General features: G+C 42.1%; 1 protein-coding gene across 1 annotated transcript in view; it reads left to right on the top strand.

The window, feature by feature from the left end:
- DCAF5 (DDB1 and CUL4 associated factor 5) overlaps positions 1-17,472 on the top strand; it is a 65,772-nt gene extending 48,300 nt beyond the window's left edge. Inside the window, exons 7-8 of the mRNA XM_035889839.1 lie at positions 8,609-8,736; positions 15,407-17,472. Coding sequence (XP_035745732.1) covers positions 8,609-8,736; positions 15,407-17,218 — 1,940 coding nt within the window. The 3' untranslated portion in view covers positions 17,219-17,472. The remainder of the gene's footprint in view (positions 1-8,608; positions 8,737-15,406) is intronic.
- The last annotated feature ends 4,718 nt before the right edge of the window (positions 17,473-22,190 follow it).

The following is a 22,190-nucleotide window of genomic DNA, read 5'->3' as shown; positions in this document are numbered from 1 at the left end:
ACAAGAGACATCAGTCCTACATGATCTGCCCAGCAAGACTGTTAACATATAAGCACTTCAGGCAGTATTTAAACCTAACTCCTATAAACATGGTCTCTTAGCTGGTAAAGAATCCCTGTTCAAGACAGAACCTGACATGTCTTGTGGGGTAATAGAGGGCTTAGCAGACCAAATGTTTTGCAAAATGGAATTTACATTCCTCACCCACTACTCTGAATCATCTTTGCAACTCGGAGCTTGTCTCTTGCTTTTGAAATATTGCTTGAAGATGCTGTGTGAGGGATATGATATTTATTTGCGATTGAGAAGACAGTTGGGGATCCTTCAGTTTACGTGAGCAGGCTGTCACCAGACTTCTGAAGAACTTCACTAAATCAGAACAGCAAACTGCATTTCAAAACCTCTTTTTAATTCTGTCTTTGACTGTAACTCTTAGCAAGAAAGGGCCTGTCATTGTGGTCCAGTTACTAAACTAATTGCACCAATACTCAGTAGAACTGATGCAAGTTTTCTTCCCTTTTTTCTTCTCGGTCATTGTAACTGCAGACACCTCTATAGGCTTGAAGAATTCAGCAAGAGATCATTTCACAACATTTGAATGGGATTATCTCATTGGAGACAGCTTGTGGTTTAAGTTCTCTAAGTTCCAGGCTGATAAGTGAAGATGAATAGTAGATGATTAAGTGTTTCTTAATGTCTTCAGCTATTTTTGAGATTTTTATATAGGTACACACATGCATATACATACATACCAGTTGGGTTGGGGTGGGGGAAGCCATCTGGCCCAATGGGGAGCATGTTCTGGAAGGTTTGTATTTTTTAAAAAAATACTTTTCTGAGGCGCGGTCTTGGGATCTAAACTCTTTTACTTTTAGGTCTGTAGTTTGTCTCTTCTTTCAGGTTAGTGTTGACCATAGTGTGCTATGGAACAGTTGTTTGATTATCACAGCAAGTAAGTGGTGGGGCAGTGTAGTGGGGTTGTTGTATTCAGTGGAATTTAGACTGGTTTCCATGTCATGTGTATTGTAATACCAGAAATCTGTGGAAGTGTCCTGGCTAGATGGCATCTATCAGAAAACAAGGTGATGTTGGGTGCTTTGTAGAGCTGTAGCCAAGTGGAGGAAGATTCAGCATCCATGAGTATTTCTCTCACTGGCCTTAGCATGTTTAATATCTAATTTAGCACTAGAAAGCTAAAGATAACACTGAACACTGGGAGAGGCTGGAGGAGCCTTAGTCCCCAGCAACTAGCCATCTGATTGTACCAAAGCTCCTTTCTCTCTATTGGATTGAATGTGTTTGCAGCTACCAGTACAAAATAAATCAAAGGCAAGCAGTTTTCACACCTCTTTTTTCAAAAAATCCAGCTATCAGTTGCGTGATAATTTCATGTATTTTATTCCCTTTCTGTTCAGAAAGCATACTTGGCGGTGGTAAATTGTATGGTTCCAATTACACTGTAAAAAACATTGCAACCTATGCAGTTAAACACACCAGAAGAGCAATCTTTCTCAGACCAGAAGAGGGGACAGAGTGGAAAGGGTGTGCCAAATTTATTTCTATAGTAATTTTGTCTTCGCTTTCACATTGTTGTTCAGCTCTACTGGTGATAACAGCAGTGGGAGGGCTGGTATAGATAAGGCATAGATAGATATGGCAGATATTTAGCAGCAACAAAAGAAGGGAGAAAATATACATCTAAAAATAGCCACTGCAAGTACAGCTTTCTGCATATTCTTTAGCCTTTTAAATACTAATTTTTTTCTTTGGCTTTTGGAACCTCTGCAGAGGTACTAGACCACCACGGGGCTGGTTCTAGGCGCAGGCTAGGCAAAGTGGGTGATTGCCTGGAAGAGCAGGTTGCCTGAGGCAGGTGCTGACTCCAGCCCGCTGCTCCCTGTGCTTACATGAAAGCTCTGCGAGGCCACGCTGATCCTTTCACCTGGCCAGGGAGGTGGAGAATGGGTTCAAAGGTGACAGAGGAAGTGGTCTGCAGACGGATTTGGAGCTGCTTTCTTAGAGGGAGACACTCCCTTTCACTTTCTCCTGTAGTAGCAGAAGTACTAAACCAGAGTCCCCTGGTGCCTCCTCCAAACTGTCTCCACTTACCATGCTGGGAGGAGAAAGGATCTTGGCCAGCCCTTGCTGTTCTCACCCCATCTTTGATGTGACCCAAGTCAGTTTTGCCCATGCTGCTAAGAAACTGTGCTGGTTTTGGCCAGGAGAGAGTTAATTTTCTTCATAGTAGCTAGCATGGGGCTATGTTTTGGATCTGTGCTGAAAGCAGTGCGGGTAACACAGGGATACTTTTGTTACTGCTGAGCCGTGCTTACACAGAGTCAGGGCCTTTGCTGCTTCTCACCCCACCCCACCAGCGAGGAGGCTGGGGGGGCGCGAGGAGCTGGGCGGGGAGAGGGGTGTTTGAGGTTACAGTGTTTTGTCTTCCTGAGTAACCATTATGCGTGATGGAGCCCTGCTTTCCTGGAGCTGGCTGAACACCTGCCTGCCCATGGGAAGTAGTGAGTGAACTCCTTGTTTTGCTTTGCTTGCGTGCACAACTTTTGCTTTCCCTATTAGACTGGTTTTGTCTCAACCCACAAGTTTTCTCACTTTTACACTGCTGATTCCCTCGGGGGAGTGTAAGGGGGGGGAGTGAGCAAGCAGCTGTGTGGGGCTTAGTTGCTGGCTGGGGTTAAACCACAACAGAAACCTTGAAGTTGCTCTGGCTGGTGCCAGAGCTGGAATCAGATTCCTGATCCCCCTAGAAGGGATGTTGCAGGGCCCTGTGCTCTCAGGGCAAGAGTGCTTATGTTTAAATCTGGCTTCTCTACAGACAGGTCTCTGAGGAGCAAAGCCATTTGCTGGCATGCACTGTATGAAACAAATACACGTGTGAGTGACCAGAGAGAAACTTTCTAAGGAGTCTAAACATAATGTGCTGCACTGAAGACAGAGGCCGTGTATGCTATGCATATTTGCTTGCATTGTGCTGTGCGTTTGCTTTCCAAACTATGGTATCTCTCTTCTGTTAGTGCATCATGACTTCATAGGATTCAAATGCAGGGCAGTGGTCTATGGTCTAAATGTGTCCTGGATTATTATAAATGAAAACCAAATTAATTTTAAATGAGCTTTGTACTGTAGTGCCAAGTACTACAGTGGAATGGTATGCTATGGCACACTGGCAGCAGCTGCAATTATCTGGCTCTTCTCAGGAGTTTTCAGCACTTTGAGTAATTCACAGGGCTTGTATGAAGTTATGCTCTGGTCTGTGGAACGTCTTTCTACCTTATATGAACAACCAGTGGGACTTCTTTTTCAGTGCCCTAGATAGAAAGGACTTCTTAATGAGGTAATTTAATTCCTCTGTTACAGAGCCAATGGAAGATTGTTCCTTATCCCAGCAAGTTCTTTGGTGCTTTGTCAGTTTTTTAAATGTTCAGAACAATACAGCTTCCATTAGTTTAGAGACTGTTCTATGTTCTTACAGGATTTCTGCACTAGGGTACTTTTCCTAATAACCAATCACTTTCCCTTTTTTTCCTTATCCTTCAAATAATTCATTCTTCTGGTTTTGTTTTTGGGGTTTTTTTTAAACACTGCTACATGTTGTGGAACTTGTGCATTGGGAAGTCAGATTGCTGTCCAAATATCTCACTCTCCTTCCTTTTGATTTAGTAGTGTTTTTTAAAATGTGTTGGTATGTACCATCCAGTATGTTCTCAATATGTGAAATGTCAACTCATTTGCATACATATTTACAAAACTGCGTAATTAACAAGGCTTCCATTAGCACAATATGTAAAAAATAAAATGATAAAGCAAACCAAGAAGTAATCACTTTGACGACTTGGTAGACATCTACTACTTCAAAGCATAATATAATTTCTTCTGTCTGTGTCAGAGCCTTTAGATATGCCTTGTGTTGCCATGGTGTTCTTGTCAAACATGTGTAGAGAAATCTGTTTTAAAGTGTACACTTCAGCTTCAGCCTTTTATAAATTATTTCTTCCAGCTGGTCAGATATCGTAGTAGGATATTATTTAAAGAATTTTTAAGACTTTGTATTGCTCCTATTTGGAGCACTTCTTTGCAGTATGTAGAGGAAGAGGGGTTTTCTTGACATTGCACTTCATGTATCAAATAGCAGACCAAAAAACCATCGAACAGCAGAGCAAGAACACTAAACCACCACTCAGAACTGTCTTTAAGCATGGCAACTTTCGGAAAGTATTGCAAAACCAGTTAGTATATCTCCAACCCTCTCTCTCCAGTCATTAGACATTAGAAAGTTAGAAACCTTCTAAAATCGGCATAATCAGCCTCTGAAGACTTTCAGACTTCTTTTTTTTTACATTATTAATAAACGTATGCGTAAGCTAATGGCTTCTGTATAAACACTGCTTATACGCGTGGTAACTATCTAAGAATATAAAAGCTGCCATGCTACACCAGTTGCAGGATCTGTGCACGCCACTAAGTTCAAAAGCAAACAAACAACACCCCCATCCTCTAAAAAAAACCTCCAAACCTAAAAAGCAAAATTTGAGTTTTGTTGGAATAGCAGAGGTCACTTCTGGTGAAATATAGCAAACAAAAATACTGGTTCAAGTGAAGACACCAAAAATAAATAGAAATTATTGCATGCAAAAAAGGAAGATGGCCTCAGGAATTCGAGCAGTTTATGGCCAACCTCCACTTAATGTACAGATGCAGGGGGGGTTTTTGCCAGCAGACATGAGCAAACTCAACTCACACTGAGAGATGGCTAGAAGCTGTATGGCTGCAGCTAAGCCTCTGCTGAGAGACCAGGGGAATTCCAGACAAGTCTGGACACAGGCAAATGTCTGCCACATCGATACTCCTGTAATGTGATGCCAACTCTGCTGGGCTGCTATAAAGTGAAGGGACCACTGTCAGGATAAGGACGTAGAAGGTGGCTTTGCATTAAGCACTTAATTAGAGATGTTGCTTAAGTGCATGGGAGGTGATAGACTAAAATTACATCAGGCAAGGGGTTGTCCAACAATGACGTTCTGGGGCAGTCTATTATATTTGACACAAAGATTATCAGAGTATTGCTGGAGTCAATACTTTTTCTTTTAAATTATTAAAATCTCTCGTACTACTGGAAAAAGCTGACTGCTAAGATTTATGATTGCAATAATCTGCTCCTAGGGGACTTTTCCTGCAATTGGGCCATTAGTTATTTTAGGGGGCTTTGTAGGGAAGCTCACTCTTAAGAGGAGTGAAGTATGTTCTAGTGCTATGCTTCCTCTGATTTTACTATTAACAGTTTTAAAAGAATTTAAGGAACTTCAGTATTAAAGCAGAAGGCTTTGGAGTTCCTTCACAGAAACATAGAAATGGTTTGGGTTGGAAGGGACCTTCAAAGATCATCTAGTTCCAATCCCCTTGCCAGAGGCAGGGACACCTTCCACTAGACCAGATTGCTCAAAGCCCCATCCAGCCTGGCCTTGAACACTTCCAGGGATGGGGCATCCACAGCTTCTCTGGGCAACCTGTTCCAGTGCCTCACCACACTCATTGCAAAAAAAATGTCTTCCTTATATCCAGTCTAAACCTTATATCTAATCTCTTTCAGCTTAAAACTGTTGCATCTTCTCCTGTCGCTACAGGCCTTGGTAAAGGGTCTTTCTCTCTCTCTCTGTCTTATAAGCCCCTTTTATTGAAAGGCCACAATAAGGTCTCCCTGGAGCTTTCTCTTCTCCAGGCCGAACAAGCCCAGCTCTCTCAGCCTGTCCTCATAGGAGAGGTGCTCCAGCCCTTGGATCATTTCTGTGGCGCTCCTCTGGACCCGCTCCAACAGGTCTATGTCCTTCTTATGTTGGAGGCCCCAGAGCTGGACACAGTACTCCAGGTGGGATCTCATGAGAGCAGAGTAGAGGGGGAGAATCACCTCCCTTGACCCGCTGTCCACGCTTTTTATGCAGCCCAGGATATGAATGTCTTTCTGGGCTTCAGACACTGTCTGAATTTGACTACAGCCTAGGGAGAGCTGTATTCTAGACATGGCATGCTGTGCACTTGTCATCCAGTGCTCTTAGTGTATTGATACACATTATAAGTTTAATGCCAGAAGACAGTTCTGGCATCGAATAACTGTTATCACTGTTTTACTAGGAAAATAATCATGGGTCAATTCACACTGCTGACAGTCCCACAAGAGGCCAATGACCATCTTGGAAATGCACCCCAAGATATTGGTGCCCTAAATTTGTATTTCATCTCCATTATGATTCTTTCTTTGCTCATTGTCTCTCTAACTTCTGACTCTTTTGTAAGTGTTTCGTAGGGTGTATTTCTTGTTTTACACTGAATTTAGGCATCTTGGAGTCCATGGATAGTTAAAACTTATTATAGGCATTACTTACAGACTTGGAAACATTTCCTAAGCAAATTGACTCTTCGTTCCTGAGGCCCTCTTTCCTGGAACATTTGTGTGCTAGGTCAAGATAAATGCATTGAGAACTGGATTTGATACAACAGTCTACTGTTGGCTTGGTAGATGCAATTGGATTGACAACTGTGATTTGGCTGGAAGGAATGCTGTGGGACTAGGGCAGCTTGCCATCAGCCATAAATGTGGTCATGAATGTCTAGCAGGGTGAGCAGAATGAAAGGACGTGAGGAATCTCATAAAATGGAAAAGAAAATCAAAAGAGCCAGTTTGGCATTTAATGAACTTGCTCTCCAGTCAGTTACTTCTCAGTCAACTTTGCTTACAGTGGTGAGACCTTGCTGCAATGGATGAAGGCAGAACTTATCTCCAAAGCTTTACAGAAAATATCAGTGTACCCAAATAAAGGAACTGTTCCAGGTAGCTCAGTCTCAGTGCAGTTTCAATGAATATACGTGGAAGTTAATGGGTGTGACAGTGTCCTTTTCAAGTTTTTTTAATTTTAAATGAGTCTTTATTTTATGTACAAAGTCTTTAAAATGGCCGTGACTTTTGGTCCTTGGAGTTACTTGCCATCTCCTTTTCCTTCTTCAGGCATGTTATCTTTCTATCCCAAAGTGCCATGAGACTGCAGTTTGGTCTGCAAAAATGGATTTGTGCAAGCAGAACAGTGTCCAGAAGCAGAAAAAAGATCTGTATGCAGATTTTTAGGGTTGATGACTCCTCATTTCTGAATCCTTCTTGTGGTTTGTACACATGTACACATCAGTCTTGTCTTCAGACTGTAGTTATAATGAGTGGAAGGGATAGAGTACTTTTTCTAAGAGGAGAGGGGCTGAACACAAGCTCACTAGCTGCAGTTCTTTATCATTTATGTAACCTAGCAAATGGAAGGTTTTTTTTTTTTTTTTTTTTTTTTTGACTCTTCTATCTTGCTATTCTTCAGTGTTAATGCAAATTTTTCTTTAGGAAGTGGTCAGAGAACTCTGTTTTAGAAGACAAGTTGTTCAGCATTGGACTTAGGGCTCAATCCAGCAGCTATTTCAGCTGAAAGAGCTCCTGTTGAGGACAAAGGAGGATAGCAAACATCTTCAGCAAGAAGAACATAAAGTTTACTTGTTTAGTGTTAAGACCACTATAAGTAGCACAGAAGCTAATGAAATTATTTTAACTTTGTATAAGGTGTGCTTATGACCTTTAAAGTTGTAAGCGGCAAGATTGTTTTCCTCTGAAGTGGTTTTTAGTTTTTACTTCCCTGCTTCTAAAAGTTTTGGTTTCTTCCACTGAAGATGTTAGTCTTAGCATATTGATTGACACTTGTTCATTCAGATGCGCAGGTGTGCTTTCTAACAGATTTATGGTTTTAACTGTGTGAATCTATGCATATGAAAAATTACTATGTGACAGTTTCTTGCTTTGATGTGTAAACCTAGTAAGAGTCAATGACCAAGCAGAAAAGTTGTCTGGCTTCTGGTTTGAGTTTTACCATTAGCACAAAAGCATTCCACTTTGACTAATTCCCTGCCTTGTGACAAAGAATGATATAACCCACTGGTCAGATGTGTTATTTCAGGTCCATCTTTAAGCTTGACTCACCGAAATACAAGCTGTTATAGATCCTGGTCTAGGGAAACCTATATTAAGTCCAGGTGTAATGTAGTAACTCAAGTTAGTAGCCTTGAAGATTGCCTCCTTTAGATTCCTACTGGTCAGACTAGAGTCAACTGTGACAGTAATGAATTGCTGATTTAAAAAATAAATTTAAAAAAAAAAAAGAGCATAACTATTAAAAAAGCCAACCTCTTTATTTGTCTCTGCTTCAAATTTACAAACTGTGAGTAGTGTCATGCCTTAGGCACTATGGTTTCACTGGTGATTTCATTAAGTATGTATGTTGTTCTTATTCACATACTTGTCATATTAGGTCAAAAACCTTCACTGTTTTGATAGTTGAACTAAAGCTAGCTTCCAAGCCCGAATTTGCAGGAAGGATGCTTTTCATCAAACTTGTAGCTTTTCATAGGGGCTTTTCATAAAATTGGAATTCTGCAGCCAACACTGGCTTTAAAATATTGCAAAATAAAGCTGAAGCTCATTGTCAAATATAATACGACTTTAAATGATCATGAATGAAAGCAATATGAAGATTTAATTATTCATTTCAGTGTGTGCTTGTTTTTCCCCTAGGCGGCATTGGCAGGGTCGTCAATGGTGCTTTTATGGTATTGAAAGGTCATCGGTCAATTGTAAACCAAGTCCGGTTTAATCCTCACACTTACATGATCTGTTCTTCTGGTGTTGAAAAGATTATAAAGGTAAGATTAATGATCAGGTAATGTGTTCTTTCAATATTTCAGGAAGAAATGCTTTGTTTTGCTTGGCATCGTTCTTTTCCACACCCTTCCTGTCTTCTCATGTTACTCTTTTATAAAGTGGTTTGTCTCATTTGCTGGCTAAACTGATACAAATTTTTAATTGGGCTTTTCACCTTCAAACTCTGCTTCAATTTTAAAGGTTTTAGAGGTAAGGGATAAAATCAGAATTTCCTGGATTTGTACCTTGAAAAAGAAATTGTTTTCCAATATCATTCCATAGATAACTGTAGTATCATACAAGCAGTCTTTCTCTGGAGAGTTTGGTCACAGCTGTAGCATGTGATCTCCTAAGATTTCTGATATTTGGGCTAAAATTTAATAAAAATCTCTCCAAAGAGTTTTGTTGAGCACTAACCTATCCTGACCCAGCTGAATTTGGCCCAAATACTGCCTCAGGAGCCCTTCTATAATTTTTATATACACTTCTGCATTGAATCAATTCAACGTACCTTTCTGTGGCTTCCAGAGGAGACAAGACTCGTAATACCTTCCACAGTATGTCTTTTCTGAATCCTCTAACAATGTACAGTATTTTTGGAAAGTTTGTGCCTTTTTATGTGGAATGTAAAGAGGTAACAAATTTTGGTAGGTTCTGAAACTTTTTTTCCTTAAAGAAAGACAGCTGATATTGTGGGAGCAAGGCTGACACTTTATTGTCATTTCTAATAGCAGAGGTTGAGGGTGGGGAGGCAGAGGATTATGCTACACGAATGCACTTTGCATTCTGCTGCCATAGAAATTTTGCTATAATTTAGGTCCATCAACAAGATGAAAGAAACCAGAACAATTAACTTTTAAGTAGGATAGTGGGAACTGATGCTCCTTCTAACTATTTGTTGAATGACTTCATAAAAGTCTTACCTGCATATGGCTATAGATGAAGTCATTTGAGTATTAATAAATGCTTCAGCCAGCTACAAGTTGACTGAATGAACCTGTCCTGCAAAGGAGCGTTTTAGCAGTCTGCAACTTCTGGACCAGAACTGGCCCAAATCCTTGGGACTGTGGCCCAATGCCCAGCTGCATCACTTGCATTACAGCTACTATCAGCACTTGGGTTCTGACTGTAGTTCAGCTTTCCTTCTCTTCTGTCTTCCACTGGTACTTTAGTTTGCTTTTCTACTTTTTCCTTCATCTGTGTCCCTCTGACAGGTTTGATCACAAATCTGTCAAATACAGGCTTTGAACAAAAATGCATTGAACAGTCCTGGCAGCTCACCGATTTTTCAATTTCCAAGCAGTCAAACTGCCACTGTTTAACAACAGTTTTGCCAGAGGCATTTTTTTTTTCTTTGCTTTGGGAACTTGATTCATGCAGCCTGAATTCCCCTTTTTGGATTTTAGATCTGCTGACCCTTCACACTATGAATCCTTCCTGCATGAGTGTGCTTAGACTGTTGGATTAGCATTGGTATAAACATCCCCTGTGTTGCTTTTGTGTACTTCTGCTAGGGTTTTGGGATGGGTGTGAATGTTTGCCTAGTGATTAAAAGGTTAGTTTGATTAAGGCCCCAGTCACAGGTTGTGTAACTCATTCAAAGACACCTCTGCTTGAATGCTTCCTTAGAAGAGAACGCCTGTTGTGTCTCAGTATGTGCAATGGAACTCGTGTAGCTGCTTTGAAGGAACTGAATTCCCCAAACATTGCAAGCTAGAAACAAAGTAAGGGAATGGTGTTTAATGTATTAAGTTTATTAGAAGCCAGAACTACTTACCCTTTTGTTGTATATCATTTTGTCTCAGCTTGTATTGTGCCTTGTTTGGGAATCAGGTTGTTTTAAGGTTCAGATCTTGTCTGATCTGCATGACTTCACTCTTTAAAGGTACTGTCTTAGCGAACAGTGATTTGTGGGTGACCATTTGCAGGTGGTTTCTTCATTCCAGCTACTTCTGCAGATAGGCTGGAGGCTAGTAACTGCCACTAGCAGACGAGCAAAAAAGGAAAAACATGACCAGCAGTTCCGAGGGGCCATTTACTACATTACAAACACCTGGGAACACAAATACTTCCCTTGCATGGCTGTCTTTCCCCCATATAAATACTTGATGTGCTTGCTCAGAGAAGGAGAGATGACAAGAGGAAGAGCCATAAATGAAAATTGTAGTTAGGTTTTTTATGTTTTCCTGGTTTGTTGGCTTTTGTTTGTCTGTTTTAATCAGTTTCTTAAGAAGTGTCCTTCCTTTTAGTATTCTTCAAGTGTCTTCTAAAATCTTTCTGGAATTAAATCACAGAAGATAACTTAAGTGTGGTTGGCTGGTATTCTACTCCCTCAGTTGTAGAAACTCCATGATGATTTAAAAACGTTGATGCAAGTAACTGTTTGTCTGAGCCCTTAATTTTTAGACTAGCTGGCCTAAATTTAGTACTTCTAGAAGTGAGGAACTGATAGCACCAGCATCAAGGCGTGATACAGACAAGCCATTCAATAATTCCACGTGCTCCTGCCAACACGCTTGCTATTTTAATGCTGATTGCAAATGAGATACAAATTCGTCTCAGGCCTAGCCCTGCTGAAATTAATAGTATTCACAAGAGTGATTTCGACCTTTGTGGTTATGGTTTTTTTGCTTTAGTTCCATTTTGTTGTAAAACACCTGCAAGAAATATAATTCAGTAACTCACTGGTTTAGTGTTTTATTTCTGCTAGGACTGAGAATACATCGGATAAAATGGTGTGTGTGTGTGTGTGTGTGAATATTCAAGTGAGGAGGTTTCAGAAACCTAAAATAAGACTCAACAGGCTCATTAATAATGGATACTAGAAGCGCTGACTCCAGACAATGGATGCTGGACACAGCAACCCACATGAATTGCTCATTGCCCTCCATTTCAGAAACCTGAACCTCAGTGAAATTGTATGGAAAAGCACAGCTGTGAACTAAAATTAACATGTGCACCATGAGGGCTAAAGCAATATAAAGTAGAAAAATACCACTTTCTCCTCAGTTAAGTGTGTGAGACACTGGGATGTGCTGGCAGGAAAATGAATTGCATTGCAGGAGAAATAAATGAGACATTCCCTCTGGTGTGTGGGGCTTAGAGGAGGGCCGTGGAGAATTATGCAGTTAGAAGACAGTTCCAGAAAAGATAAAATAGGTAAAGTGCGTAAGGATTTTCAGAAAGAAATACTGTTTTCTATTGGAAATGGAATACTCTGTAAGTGTGGTTCTGAGCACAACTGTTGTAGGGCCCATTTGTTTAAAAATCAGCAGTACATCAAAGATAGCAAAGTCTGTTTGCCCATGTTGCTATGGTGACAGATTAATGTCATTGTGGCTAGCTGCCTCTGCCTAACCAGATAATCTAATATAGCTGGGTTTAATTATTGTCACACTATGGGCATAACTACTTTTTTGTTTTAAAATTTGGGGCTTGCCACCATAGAACACAAGCAATTCAAAGATGCTCTCTGAAGCATCTCTGCCAAAGTGGAGAAACTAGTCTTGTACTCCCCTTTTCTGTTATTGTTCCTATTTTTATATCCATGCTCGGGGCATCAGTGAGTAATATTCAGCTCCTTAATCCTCTGACAGAGAAAGAACTTCTTGGTAGATTGCTGCTTCAGTGGGGGATGATTTGCCAACTTATTTTCTCCAATTTGCTCACATTCTTCCTTGACACAGCATCAGTCAGAGGATGAGAAAAAGGCAGAGGCATTCTGTTTACAAAGAAGCCCATTTCAGATGCCACAAAGAGCACTGGACCAGTTGCTGCCAGTTTAAAGAATTCCTGGTTCTGCCAAGGATAGATTCTTAATCTGTTTTCTTTCTGGGGCTCTGGCAGGCCCTTGCGCGCCCTCATGGCAAAATGTCTAAAAAGTAGGGATATCAATCTCCAGAGACATCTGATCCTCTACAAACAGGTATTAATCCTGAATTCCCTTGACTTCTCTCTATTATTTACTCCTTCTCGCTGAACAAATCTGTCTCGGAAGGGAAAAGCCTCATTATGGACTCTTTGTAGCTATCTTTTCAATGTTTAGCACTGCTGTATTTTCTCTGATGCTTGCAGAGTGAGCAGAAAGATCTGGTAGCACTAACAAGGGTGTGGAATCTCTCTGTGCACACTTTATGTACCTTTTCAGCTGACTTTTGATTATAAAACAGACTTTTTCCCAGAGGGACTTCAGAACAGACTACCTCTCCTCCATTTACATTGGTTCATACAGAATGTAAGAGTTTTGTAATTCTCTTGCTAAAAAAAAAAAAAGGTTTTATAAAACCTAGTGAACAATCTAACACTGCTAAGACTATTTGAGGAAGGGGTATGCCAGCCTGCTTGTCCAGGCATATGGTATGAAGCATTTACAGGAAGGTATATGCTGCTTAAATACAAAAAGATCTGTTCTGCTTGCTGAAATGCTCAGTAGTGGGACAGAGGGGAAAAGATCTGATAAACGTGAGAGAAGGTACCGAACATGTGCTAGTTAAATCAGCAAGAAGGCAGCAACTCAGAATACTCCGTTGAGCAAGCAGAGTTCTATTTTTCTGTTCAAAAACTTGGTGTATCCCCAAATCAACAAACTCTCTCATGCATCCACTGAGAGAAGACTCTTTCCTACCTTGTGTTTAGGAAGTGGAGCATGGGAAATAACGAGAGGATGAAGAGAGATTCTTTCTGTTCTCTTAAATAATCCAAGAAAGTTAAGTGGTTGATGGAAGTTTATACTTAGGGCTTAGGTTGGGGTTTCGTTATCTTTATCCAAACCTGATGCTTGTCCCTTGAGCTATATGTCTAGGAAGTGCAGTGCTTGAACCAAGCCATGGAGACTGTCTTCATTCTGGTTTTAAGTATTATAATTATGAACTGTACTGGATGACAATTTGCTTAAGTACTGCAAATAATAAAAATAGCAAATAATAAAAATAGCAATTAAGTACAAATAGTGAATACACCTTGATACTGGGACATGTTCCTAGGAACAGACAAATGCAATACTGTGTAAAATTCCTTTGCCTTCACTCTGAAAGGCAGCTAGATGATTGCCATACAGAAAAAGGCATGTCTGCAGCCCACTTTAATTTTGGAATAGTATCTCTTTTATCTACATAGCCAGATCATACGTGGAAGCTCTGTTAACCATAAATTACAGAGGATGCGAAGTAAAGGCATTCAAGTTTGGGAGAATTCCAGAATAAAGGTTACCTGTACATTTTAAATTTGGCTGGGCTGAAAAAGTAATAGTAATTTCATTTATTTGGTTTTAATTCCAATAATAACTATTTTGTTTTACTTCCAATATGAAAGGTGTGAGGTCTTACTGTACACTGTTGAAAATCTCTGTGAATACAGAATTGCTGGCATTCTCGTGGGCTTTTTTTATAGCGCTTGTCATGGTAGTATCAGATTATGTTGCATGTGTTAACTATGCATCTGTGAGATGAGTGCTGATTATCCCATTTACACAGGCAAAACACTCTTTTTTTGTTAGCGGGTTTGTCTACTTGGAACAAAACTTGACTAATTTCTACTGGGAAAAGAGTTTGATGTTTTTGCCAAAGTCTATCCCAAAAGGCCAACCTGGTATAGACAGCTGGCATAGAATTTTTTTTCCCTGAGCTTGTTAGCATGGTAAAACCAAAGCATGACTGAAATGAGATACCTCACAAGCAGAACGTTACGGCAGGACTGTGAGTAGGCTGCGTACTAGCTCTGCTTACTAAGTGTTGTGCATCACATTAACCATCGATCTAGAGCAAAGTGATAGTGCTTGTCCAATGAGTGCCTTAATCATATTGCCCCCGAGTCGTGAGTAAAACTGAGAAAGGAGAGGAGATCCAACTATTCTGTTTGCTGTGGATTACCAGTTTCTTAGAGACATTGGTGGATCTTCTTTGATGCTTCCCACACACACATACACACACCCCCCACAGGAAAACTGAGGGAAAGCTAGATGGACAACACAGTCAAGGCCGTTGCTATTGGCTAAATCATACCACTTTGCAATGTTGCTACCTCTCTCCACTCCAAAACTAGCTTTCAGTAAAACTCTTCTTCACCTTTCCCCACGAACTACCACCACTGCTGTGTCTTGAGAGGATGTTGGATGCTTTCTTTCCTTCACGACTGTTCCCTAAAGGGAGTAGCACAGGCCTGCTTTTTACCTCCATACACGCAGCTCCCTGACTGCTGCTAAGGTGTGACTGACTCTGCAGCTGGATGAAATGTTACTCTACATCACTGGCACAAGCAACTCTAGTTTCCTGGGAAACAAGTGCCTTCATTAGTGCTAAGACTGTATTGTAGGCAACAAACTATTCTTGCCATCAGTGAGTAAGCATCCCCTATTACATAAAAATAGAGCCCTGCAATTTGGGAGAAATTATTACACACTGAAATATTGAAATGATGGAAAATCTGCAGTATGAGGGCTTTTAAATTCTGGATGGGTGAAGTAGATGGAAGAAAAGCACATTTAAAAATGGGGGGGGGGGGAAAAAAACCCCACATCTCTGGAATACTTGTAAATATGGGCCTGAGGGGTAAAAATTAATAAAAAACAATCTGCAACTTGCAATTGTTCTGGGTATTTGCGCTACTGTTCAATTTCAAATGCTTGCAATAGTTTATGAATTCAAAGACGTGTATTTTTTTTATTTTCTGTTACAGATCTGGAGTCCTTACAAACAGCCTGACTGCACAGGGGATCTGGATGGTAGAATTGAGGATGATTCGCGTTGCCTCTACACTCATGAAGAGTACATCAGTCTTGTGTTGAACAGTGGTAGTGGTTTGTCCCATGATTATGCCAACCAGTCAGTCCAGGAAGATCCACGGATGATGGCCTTTTTTGACTCCCTGGTGCGCCGGGAGATCGAGGGCTGGAGTTCTGACTCAGACAGCGACCTCAGTGAGAGCACAATCCTGCAGCTCCACGCAGGAGTAAGTGAACGCTCCGCTTACAGTGAGTCGGAGTCCTCTGCCTCTTTGCATCACTCCCCACCACATGTGGCTGAAGAGTCTGATGAAACTGCCTATAACTTAAGGGCCTTAAGATCAACCGAATCCCCCTCAGCCAGAGAAGATGTGGCTTCCCGTCAGCAGAGGCTCTCTGCACTGAGGAAGTATCAGGATAAACGTCTCCTGGCCCTTTCCAATGAGTCTGATTCTGATGACAATACCTGTGAGGCAGAGCTAGATACAGAGCTCTTCCCACGGCCGCGGTCCCCGAGTCCCGAGGAAAACGAATCCAGCAGTTCCAGCAGCAGCAGCAGCACAGAAGATGAAGAGGAACTGAATGAACGACGCACATCTATGCGGCAACGCAATGCACTGAGGCGCCGACAGAAGGTGGTGCAAAAGGAGGAAAGGACTAGTACTAACACGGAGAATGTGACCCCCTACATAGGTGAGGATATCTATGATTACCCCCAGATCAAAGTAGATGATCTATCCTCTTCTCCAGCTTCTTCACCAGAAAGGAGTTCAGCCAACAAAGAAGTTCTTAAAGAAAGGACCTCTCCTTGTTCAGACAGTGAATCAGTGGAGAGAAAGATTTACAAAGCTTACAAATGGCTTCATTATTCTTACATATCATATTCAGCTAGTAAAGATGGTGAGTCCTCCAGAGCAGATGGGGAGAATGATGAAGGGAAACCAGGAACTAGTGGAAGGCACAGTACAGCACACTCACTAAATAAGGAAGATGCTAGGAACCTGAGTTCAGTAGTTCCTCAAGGTTCCCCAGCTCTTTCTACTGAAAGCCACAACAAAGAAACTTTAAAAGAATGTGGCTTGATAGAAAATTCTAGTAATGGTCAAGCTCGTGAATGTGACAATCAGCGGCGGATCGAGGGTCAAGAAAACACATCTGAAGACACTAGTAGTGGAGGTATAGAGCATTCTTTTGAGACGAAAAAGCTCAATGGAAAAGCTAACTGCAAAGGGCTAAATAGTTGTACTGAAGAACCATGCATTCAGACTGCAGGACTTGTGGAACAGAAAAATAGTCAGAACTGTCAACCAGCATCAAGCCATCACTCACTGGTCCCTCCGTTCTCCACTGTTGCCATCTGTAGCATGTCGGGTCACTGCTCCAGAAACCAGACTGATGACAGTGAGGAGAGGAGCCTCGACACCTCCTGTGTTAACCACAATAACGGCCACTTGCATCTTCGCCCTTCCTGCTTCAACAATGGACAGAGTTTTGGAGAGCAGGAGAGTGTGACACAAGGACTACAGGTGCACTCAAATGCTGATAATGGCAACCTTGTACAGGTGGGTGTGACCTTGCACAAAGACTGCTGCCTGTCTGAAATGGACTCCAACAGCTACAATGTGAGCACGAGAGAGGATACTGCTGACTTGCATCCTACGGGCAGTGAGAGTACTCAATCTCTTGGAGGACTGAAAAGACACAGAGCGGAGCTGGAAGATGCAGATTCAGAGGGTTCATCCTTAGAAAAGAAGTTAAAAACATGATAAATGCAAATGTCTGTCGTAGCGTGCACTCTCAAAAAAAAAAAAGAAAAGGAAAAAGAAAGTATTAAAGGCACATAGAGCTTGGGTCTGAAACATTGCGTTTGATTCTCCATTCCATTCTTCAGTGGGTCTGTTTTAGATTGCCAATGGTTCATGCTGTATAAAAATCCAACATACTCCTTAATGAGACTGAGTCTAGTGTACCCATACAAGGTTCTGTTTAAAGTAAATCCTTATTAAGACGGTTGACTGAATTATTCTTGTGTGAGCATGTGTCGTTTGTTCAGCCAGCCAACAAGGATGACTGCTTTAAGTTTCAGTTGTTCTTCTAAGAAGGAATTTTCCCATACTGATGCTTATTACACATTACAGGCTGAAGAATGATTGAATTAGATCACACTGGTGGTAGCTTGGGATGTGTTTCTTGTCAAGAAAAACAGGGAAGAAACCTTTCTGGGCCCTTTATTCTGCTTCAGAAACTAGAGAAATGCAACCATTAGGGAGGATATTTTCAGAACTGAATGGTATCTTTAGAGACGATGCTTCATAAAGCACTTGCTTCTGATACAGTTCAGTGACATTATTTTTATGCCAACAGAAAAGCTATAGGAAATGAGTCTCCTGAAATCAACTTTAGACTGTTCCCATGGTGACACTGAATTTTGTGGGGTTTTTTTTTTAAGGAAAATAACTGAGTAACACAGTGTCATCACTGTACTAAAATGTGATTGTTTGGCAAGAGGAAGGTACTGTGCTGTAGGCCTCACTCTGACCAAGGGCTATTAAAAATCAGGCATTGAAACTTGCCTTTCTGTGAGCTTAACACAGAGAGATTCATCATGATGATGACATATTAAGAATATGGCTCTGAGTGTTGGGATATATCTTGACTGTGCCCTCCGCTTCCCCCATGTGCTTACTTTTGGGAGGCAGTAGGGCAAAGAGAAAACAGCAGAAGGACGGATAATGTAACTGAGGCATGTTAACAGCAACACTTTAGGTAGAGTCTAAAAACTGCTTTTTTAGCAGTTTTCATAGTCCAAAGCTTAAGACTGGTTGGCATTGGAGATCAGGGTTGGTTTTCCACCACTGTGCTGCCGGTATTTACAACGGCGGATGGATGGATGGATGGATGGATGGATGGATGGATGGATGGATGGATGGATTCAGCAGAGTTGTGTGTGTATGGGAGAGCTTCAGAGAAATGTCCCTGTGTGTGAGGATGCTGGGACTCCAGGTCTGGCCGTCAGAACTTGAGCAAGAGCCTAGCTCTGGCTGCCAGCTGCCATGAGCCGTTGGACTGTTCAGGAGGACGGAGCCCGTCCTTGCCCGGGCTCTGGTTTTAGTGGAGTGTCTAGGGAGTCCTCTCAGTTCTGGCGTGCTGGAATCAGTAGAATTGCACTTGCTCCCCTAGCAACAAGGTAAGAGGAGTCAGTGTGTGTGAAGGGAAAAGAAACCACATCTCAAGGACACGAAAACTCTGTGTTTGTGCCTTGCAGCACTGACAACAGAAAAAGAGGCTTCTTTTGACCCCAGTAACTGTCTCAGGCTTTCAAGCCCAGTGCTGAGGAAGGGCTAGATCATTTTAAGGACTAGGAGATTTTTGCTTTTGCTATGACTCCAGCAGTACACTGCTGTACAGCACTGGTCTCAGAATCATTATTTCATATGCACAACTCCCTGGTGCCCGGGGAAGGAAGGAAGGAAGATGCCCTGTTAAAACACGATGAAAGTAAAGGAGCGCTTTAAAAAGTAAAGGAGGGAGGGAGGGTGAAGAACACAAGCTGAAACGTTTTCTTACAGCTCCTGTGTGCCATAGGCTGTTTGCCCACGCTTGGGTCAGCTTTGCTAAGTGAGAACTTGGAGTAAGCGTCTGATGCAGTAGTTCAGCAGCGTGTAGGACAGCTGAAAGGGAAGGGATGTTTTCAGACATGAGTGAAAGTGTCAATGAGAACAAGCCGATACATTGTTACCTTACTGAAAAAAATTGTTCTGTGCTGATTAGATTTTAGATCACTGCAGTCAAGATCACTATAAGAGTGTTCTCCTTGGTTGTGTAAACACCTTACTGTAAATCCTGGGGTTTAGCCAAAATCTTGAGGTTGCCAAGTCAAAACTTTTTTATTACTGTTTTTTGAAAGTTCTTTACACTGGAATATTTTCTTAGCTGTCATTTCTTCTGCCCTCCTCTGAAGTATGCCCAGACTGCTGGTGAACGAACATCTCCCTTCAACGTGGTCATCTGGTCTCAGCATTTTCTCAAATGCCTCGTGGTCTCACTTTCTGGTTCTTCCGTTTGTTTTCAAAAGCAGAATAAAAGCTCCCAGGGTTTGGTGTTAATGCTCCTCTATAGGCTCTGGGCACAAAGCTTTGCTGTGGTTTCCCCAAAGACAGCCTCCCATGCTTGTTATTTCTAGTTTCTGTCAAGCAGGAGGAGGAAGGTAGGCTGCGATCTTAACCTTTTGTTCACAGGAAACTTGAGCGTGCGCAAGAACTGTAGCTTCCGAACCAGCGGGTTCACCTCAAATAAATAAATGTTATCAGCACTGGGCAGCTGCGTTATCTGGAAAAGAGAGAAAAGAGAAGCAAAGGCAAGCAAGCAGCAGCATGCCTGCTGCAGGTAGCCAGCAATGATGGGAGCTGCTCTTCGTAGCTTGCTTTGCTTCGGCGCTGAGCCCGCGCATCCGTGCTCTGCCCCCGCGCTGGGTTGCTGACCGTGCTGTGTGCCCACAGCTTCCCGGGCTGTGAGGTCCGAGCGTTGCTTTACACTCAGGATTGTCACCCCCCGTTTCTGGGGAAAGGGAGCAAGCTGTTCAGCAGAAAATCTTACAAGTTCTTTGGAAAAGATTTCACTTTTTCTAATAATCTGTGCCATGGACTTTGGTTGTGTAAATATTGAACTGCCTTGTTAGTTAGCCACTGTTTACTTACCAATGTAACTTGTTATGGCAGGAAATTTGCTAGGTTCAGTTGTACCATTCATCTCCAGAAAGCCTTATCAGTGGGGAAGAAAAACTCTACCTTACGTCTCTTCACAATGCTTTGGACAGAGAAAGATTGATCTTTAAAGAAATTCCTGTTTCTATTCCTACAAGCTCACAAGCTATGCATTTGCTTATTTCAGCTTTCTCTGTTTAAAGCATTAAGGTCAAACCAACCTGGCTGTGAGAGCGGCCAAGCTGAGTCTTCCTCTGAAGCAGGCACTCAGGAGGCTTTTCTGGCCTGTGGAGTATTCACTGCTTTGAAAGAAGCAGGAGGAGATGAGATCTATCAACCAACATTCTGCTGAGTTTTTCTTCCAGCTCACAAGTGATCCTCTTACTAAAGCTGGCAAGTCTTCTCCATGGCGAGCAGCTCAACGGAGACCACACTTTGCTGTTGAGGAGCAGCTCGTGCTCGCAGGCAGGGCCCATGCAGAAAGGTACAGCTGCCTTGAGAAGGGAAGAGCACCGGGCTGTGACCGTGGGCACACCAGTTGGTTGCAGGATGTTCTGAAATCCAGCCTGTCTCAGCTGGAGCAACGATTGGGAAGGACAATGTCAGAACCTTTTCTTCTCCAGAAATCACAGTGGATTTTTTTTCCCCCTGTAAGTTTAATATTAGAGTAAGTGATTGAAACCTGGGTCTAATCTCCATTTATGAGCCATGTCACTTGGTAGCTAAAAATCACTCTTCCTCAAGTATTTAAAGAAGATAAATGCAGTTAGGGTCTACTCCTGAGGTCTCATACTTTTCCTGCATCATCTCATCCCAGTGAGGGGACAGAGGTCTCTTGCTCACTGTGGCCATCAGAAGGTGATGTGGCTTGACATTACTAAGCTCTTGGGGTACTTTCATTTGCAGTTATAATTTATTTTGCTGTTTGTGGACAAGAGCAAGATGGGATTTTTGTTATTACTTCATTGAGTTAAAATGGTCCATGTTAGTGAGTTTTCACCTCTTTTTTACAGGCAGCGCTAATGAGAGAGGTGCCCTTTTCACCTGATGCTTTCTCTCTCATTTTCACCCACTTGGGTGCTCCAAATGTCTTTCCAAAAGCCCCACCAAAAAACCCCAGTGGTTATGGCAGGTGCTAGGTTTGCCAAAGTTTTTTCCAGTGGTTGTGCAGGTCAAAAGCAGTGACATCTCAAAAAGGATGTCAGTACGTTGTTGTAGGCAATAAGCAATCTGAATTTGATATTTGTACTCTGCCCAACTCAAGTCAAGGACTTGAAATTGGGTCTCCTGCCTTTCACTTTCGTCCTAATCGGTCAGCCTATTGCATTATTCAGGAGTGGGCTTTGTTCTTCTTTTGTCTGAAATGCAAAGGGGAAAGGAAATGGAGACAGTTCCACACCCACTGGAGCTGGGCTTTGAGCCCCACTCTGATTGTTTATAGTTTGCTGAGAAAATCCTAGAGGGTTCTTTCTCCCTTCTCCACCTCATGGGATCTTTGGGCCAGAGGGCCAGAGGGAGGTGCTGCCCCAGCCTTGTACGCATCCCATTTGTCTTGAAGGTGGGAGGATTGTCCTTTCCAGACTGGGCAGAGTGTGTATGGTTGGGGTTGTTTTAATATTTTCCTGTAAACCCATAATACCAACCTCCTAAATGAGTGCCCAAGCCAGTGAGCTGTTTGTTCTGGGGTACGGCTGGCAGGCTCAGCTCTTCTTCTCGGGAATATTTTTCTGTTCAATTCTAGTCTCGAAGTCCAAGGCAGGAGCCTCCTCCAACTCACTGTTCCCCTTCCTGAGGTTTCTACGTCTCTTTGGGAAGCCCTGTACGTTCTTACTCTCTCTAGGATCTAGAGAGGCTTGCAATGCTGGGTGCCTAGAAAGCAAAAATGAAACTGCCCCCAGTTCAGAATGTCGCAATGCTCTTTGCTTCAATGACATTCCTAGTGTGTGATGGCCATATCTGGCATTTCCTGGCTTTGATTATATCCTGGAATACAATTTTCTCCAAAGCATGAGAAAAGTCTGCTTCCCACCTATCT

The sequence above is a fragment of the Egretta garzetta genome, unplaced genomic scaffold, assembly GCF_000687185.1.
Source record: "Egretta garzetta isolate BGI_Z169 unplaced genomic scaffold, ASM68718v1 scaffold2, whole genome shotgun sequence".
NCBI classification, from domain to species: domain Eukaryota; kingdom Metazoa; phylum Chordata; class Aves; order Pelecaniformes; family Ardeidae; genus Egretta; species Egretta garzetta.
Note: the sequence above shows the minus strand (reverse complement) of the source record. Positions and strands in the feature narration are given on the sequence as shown.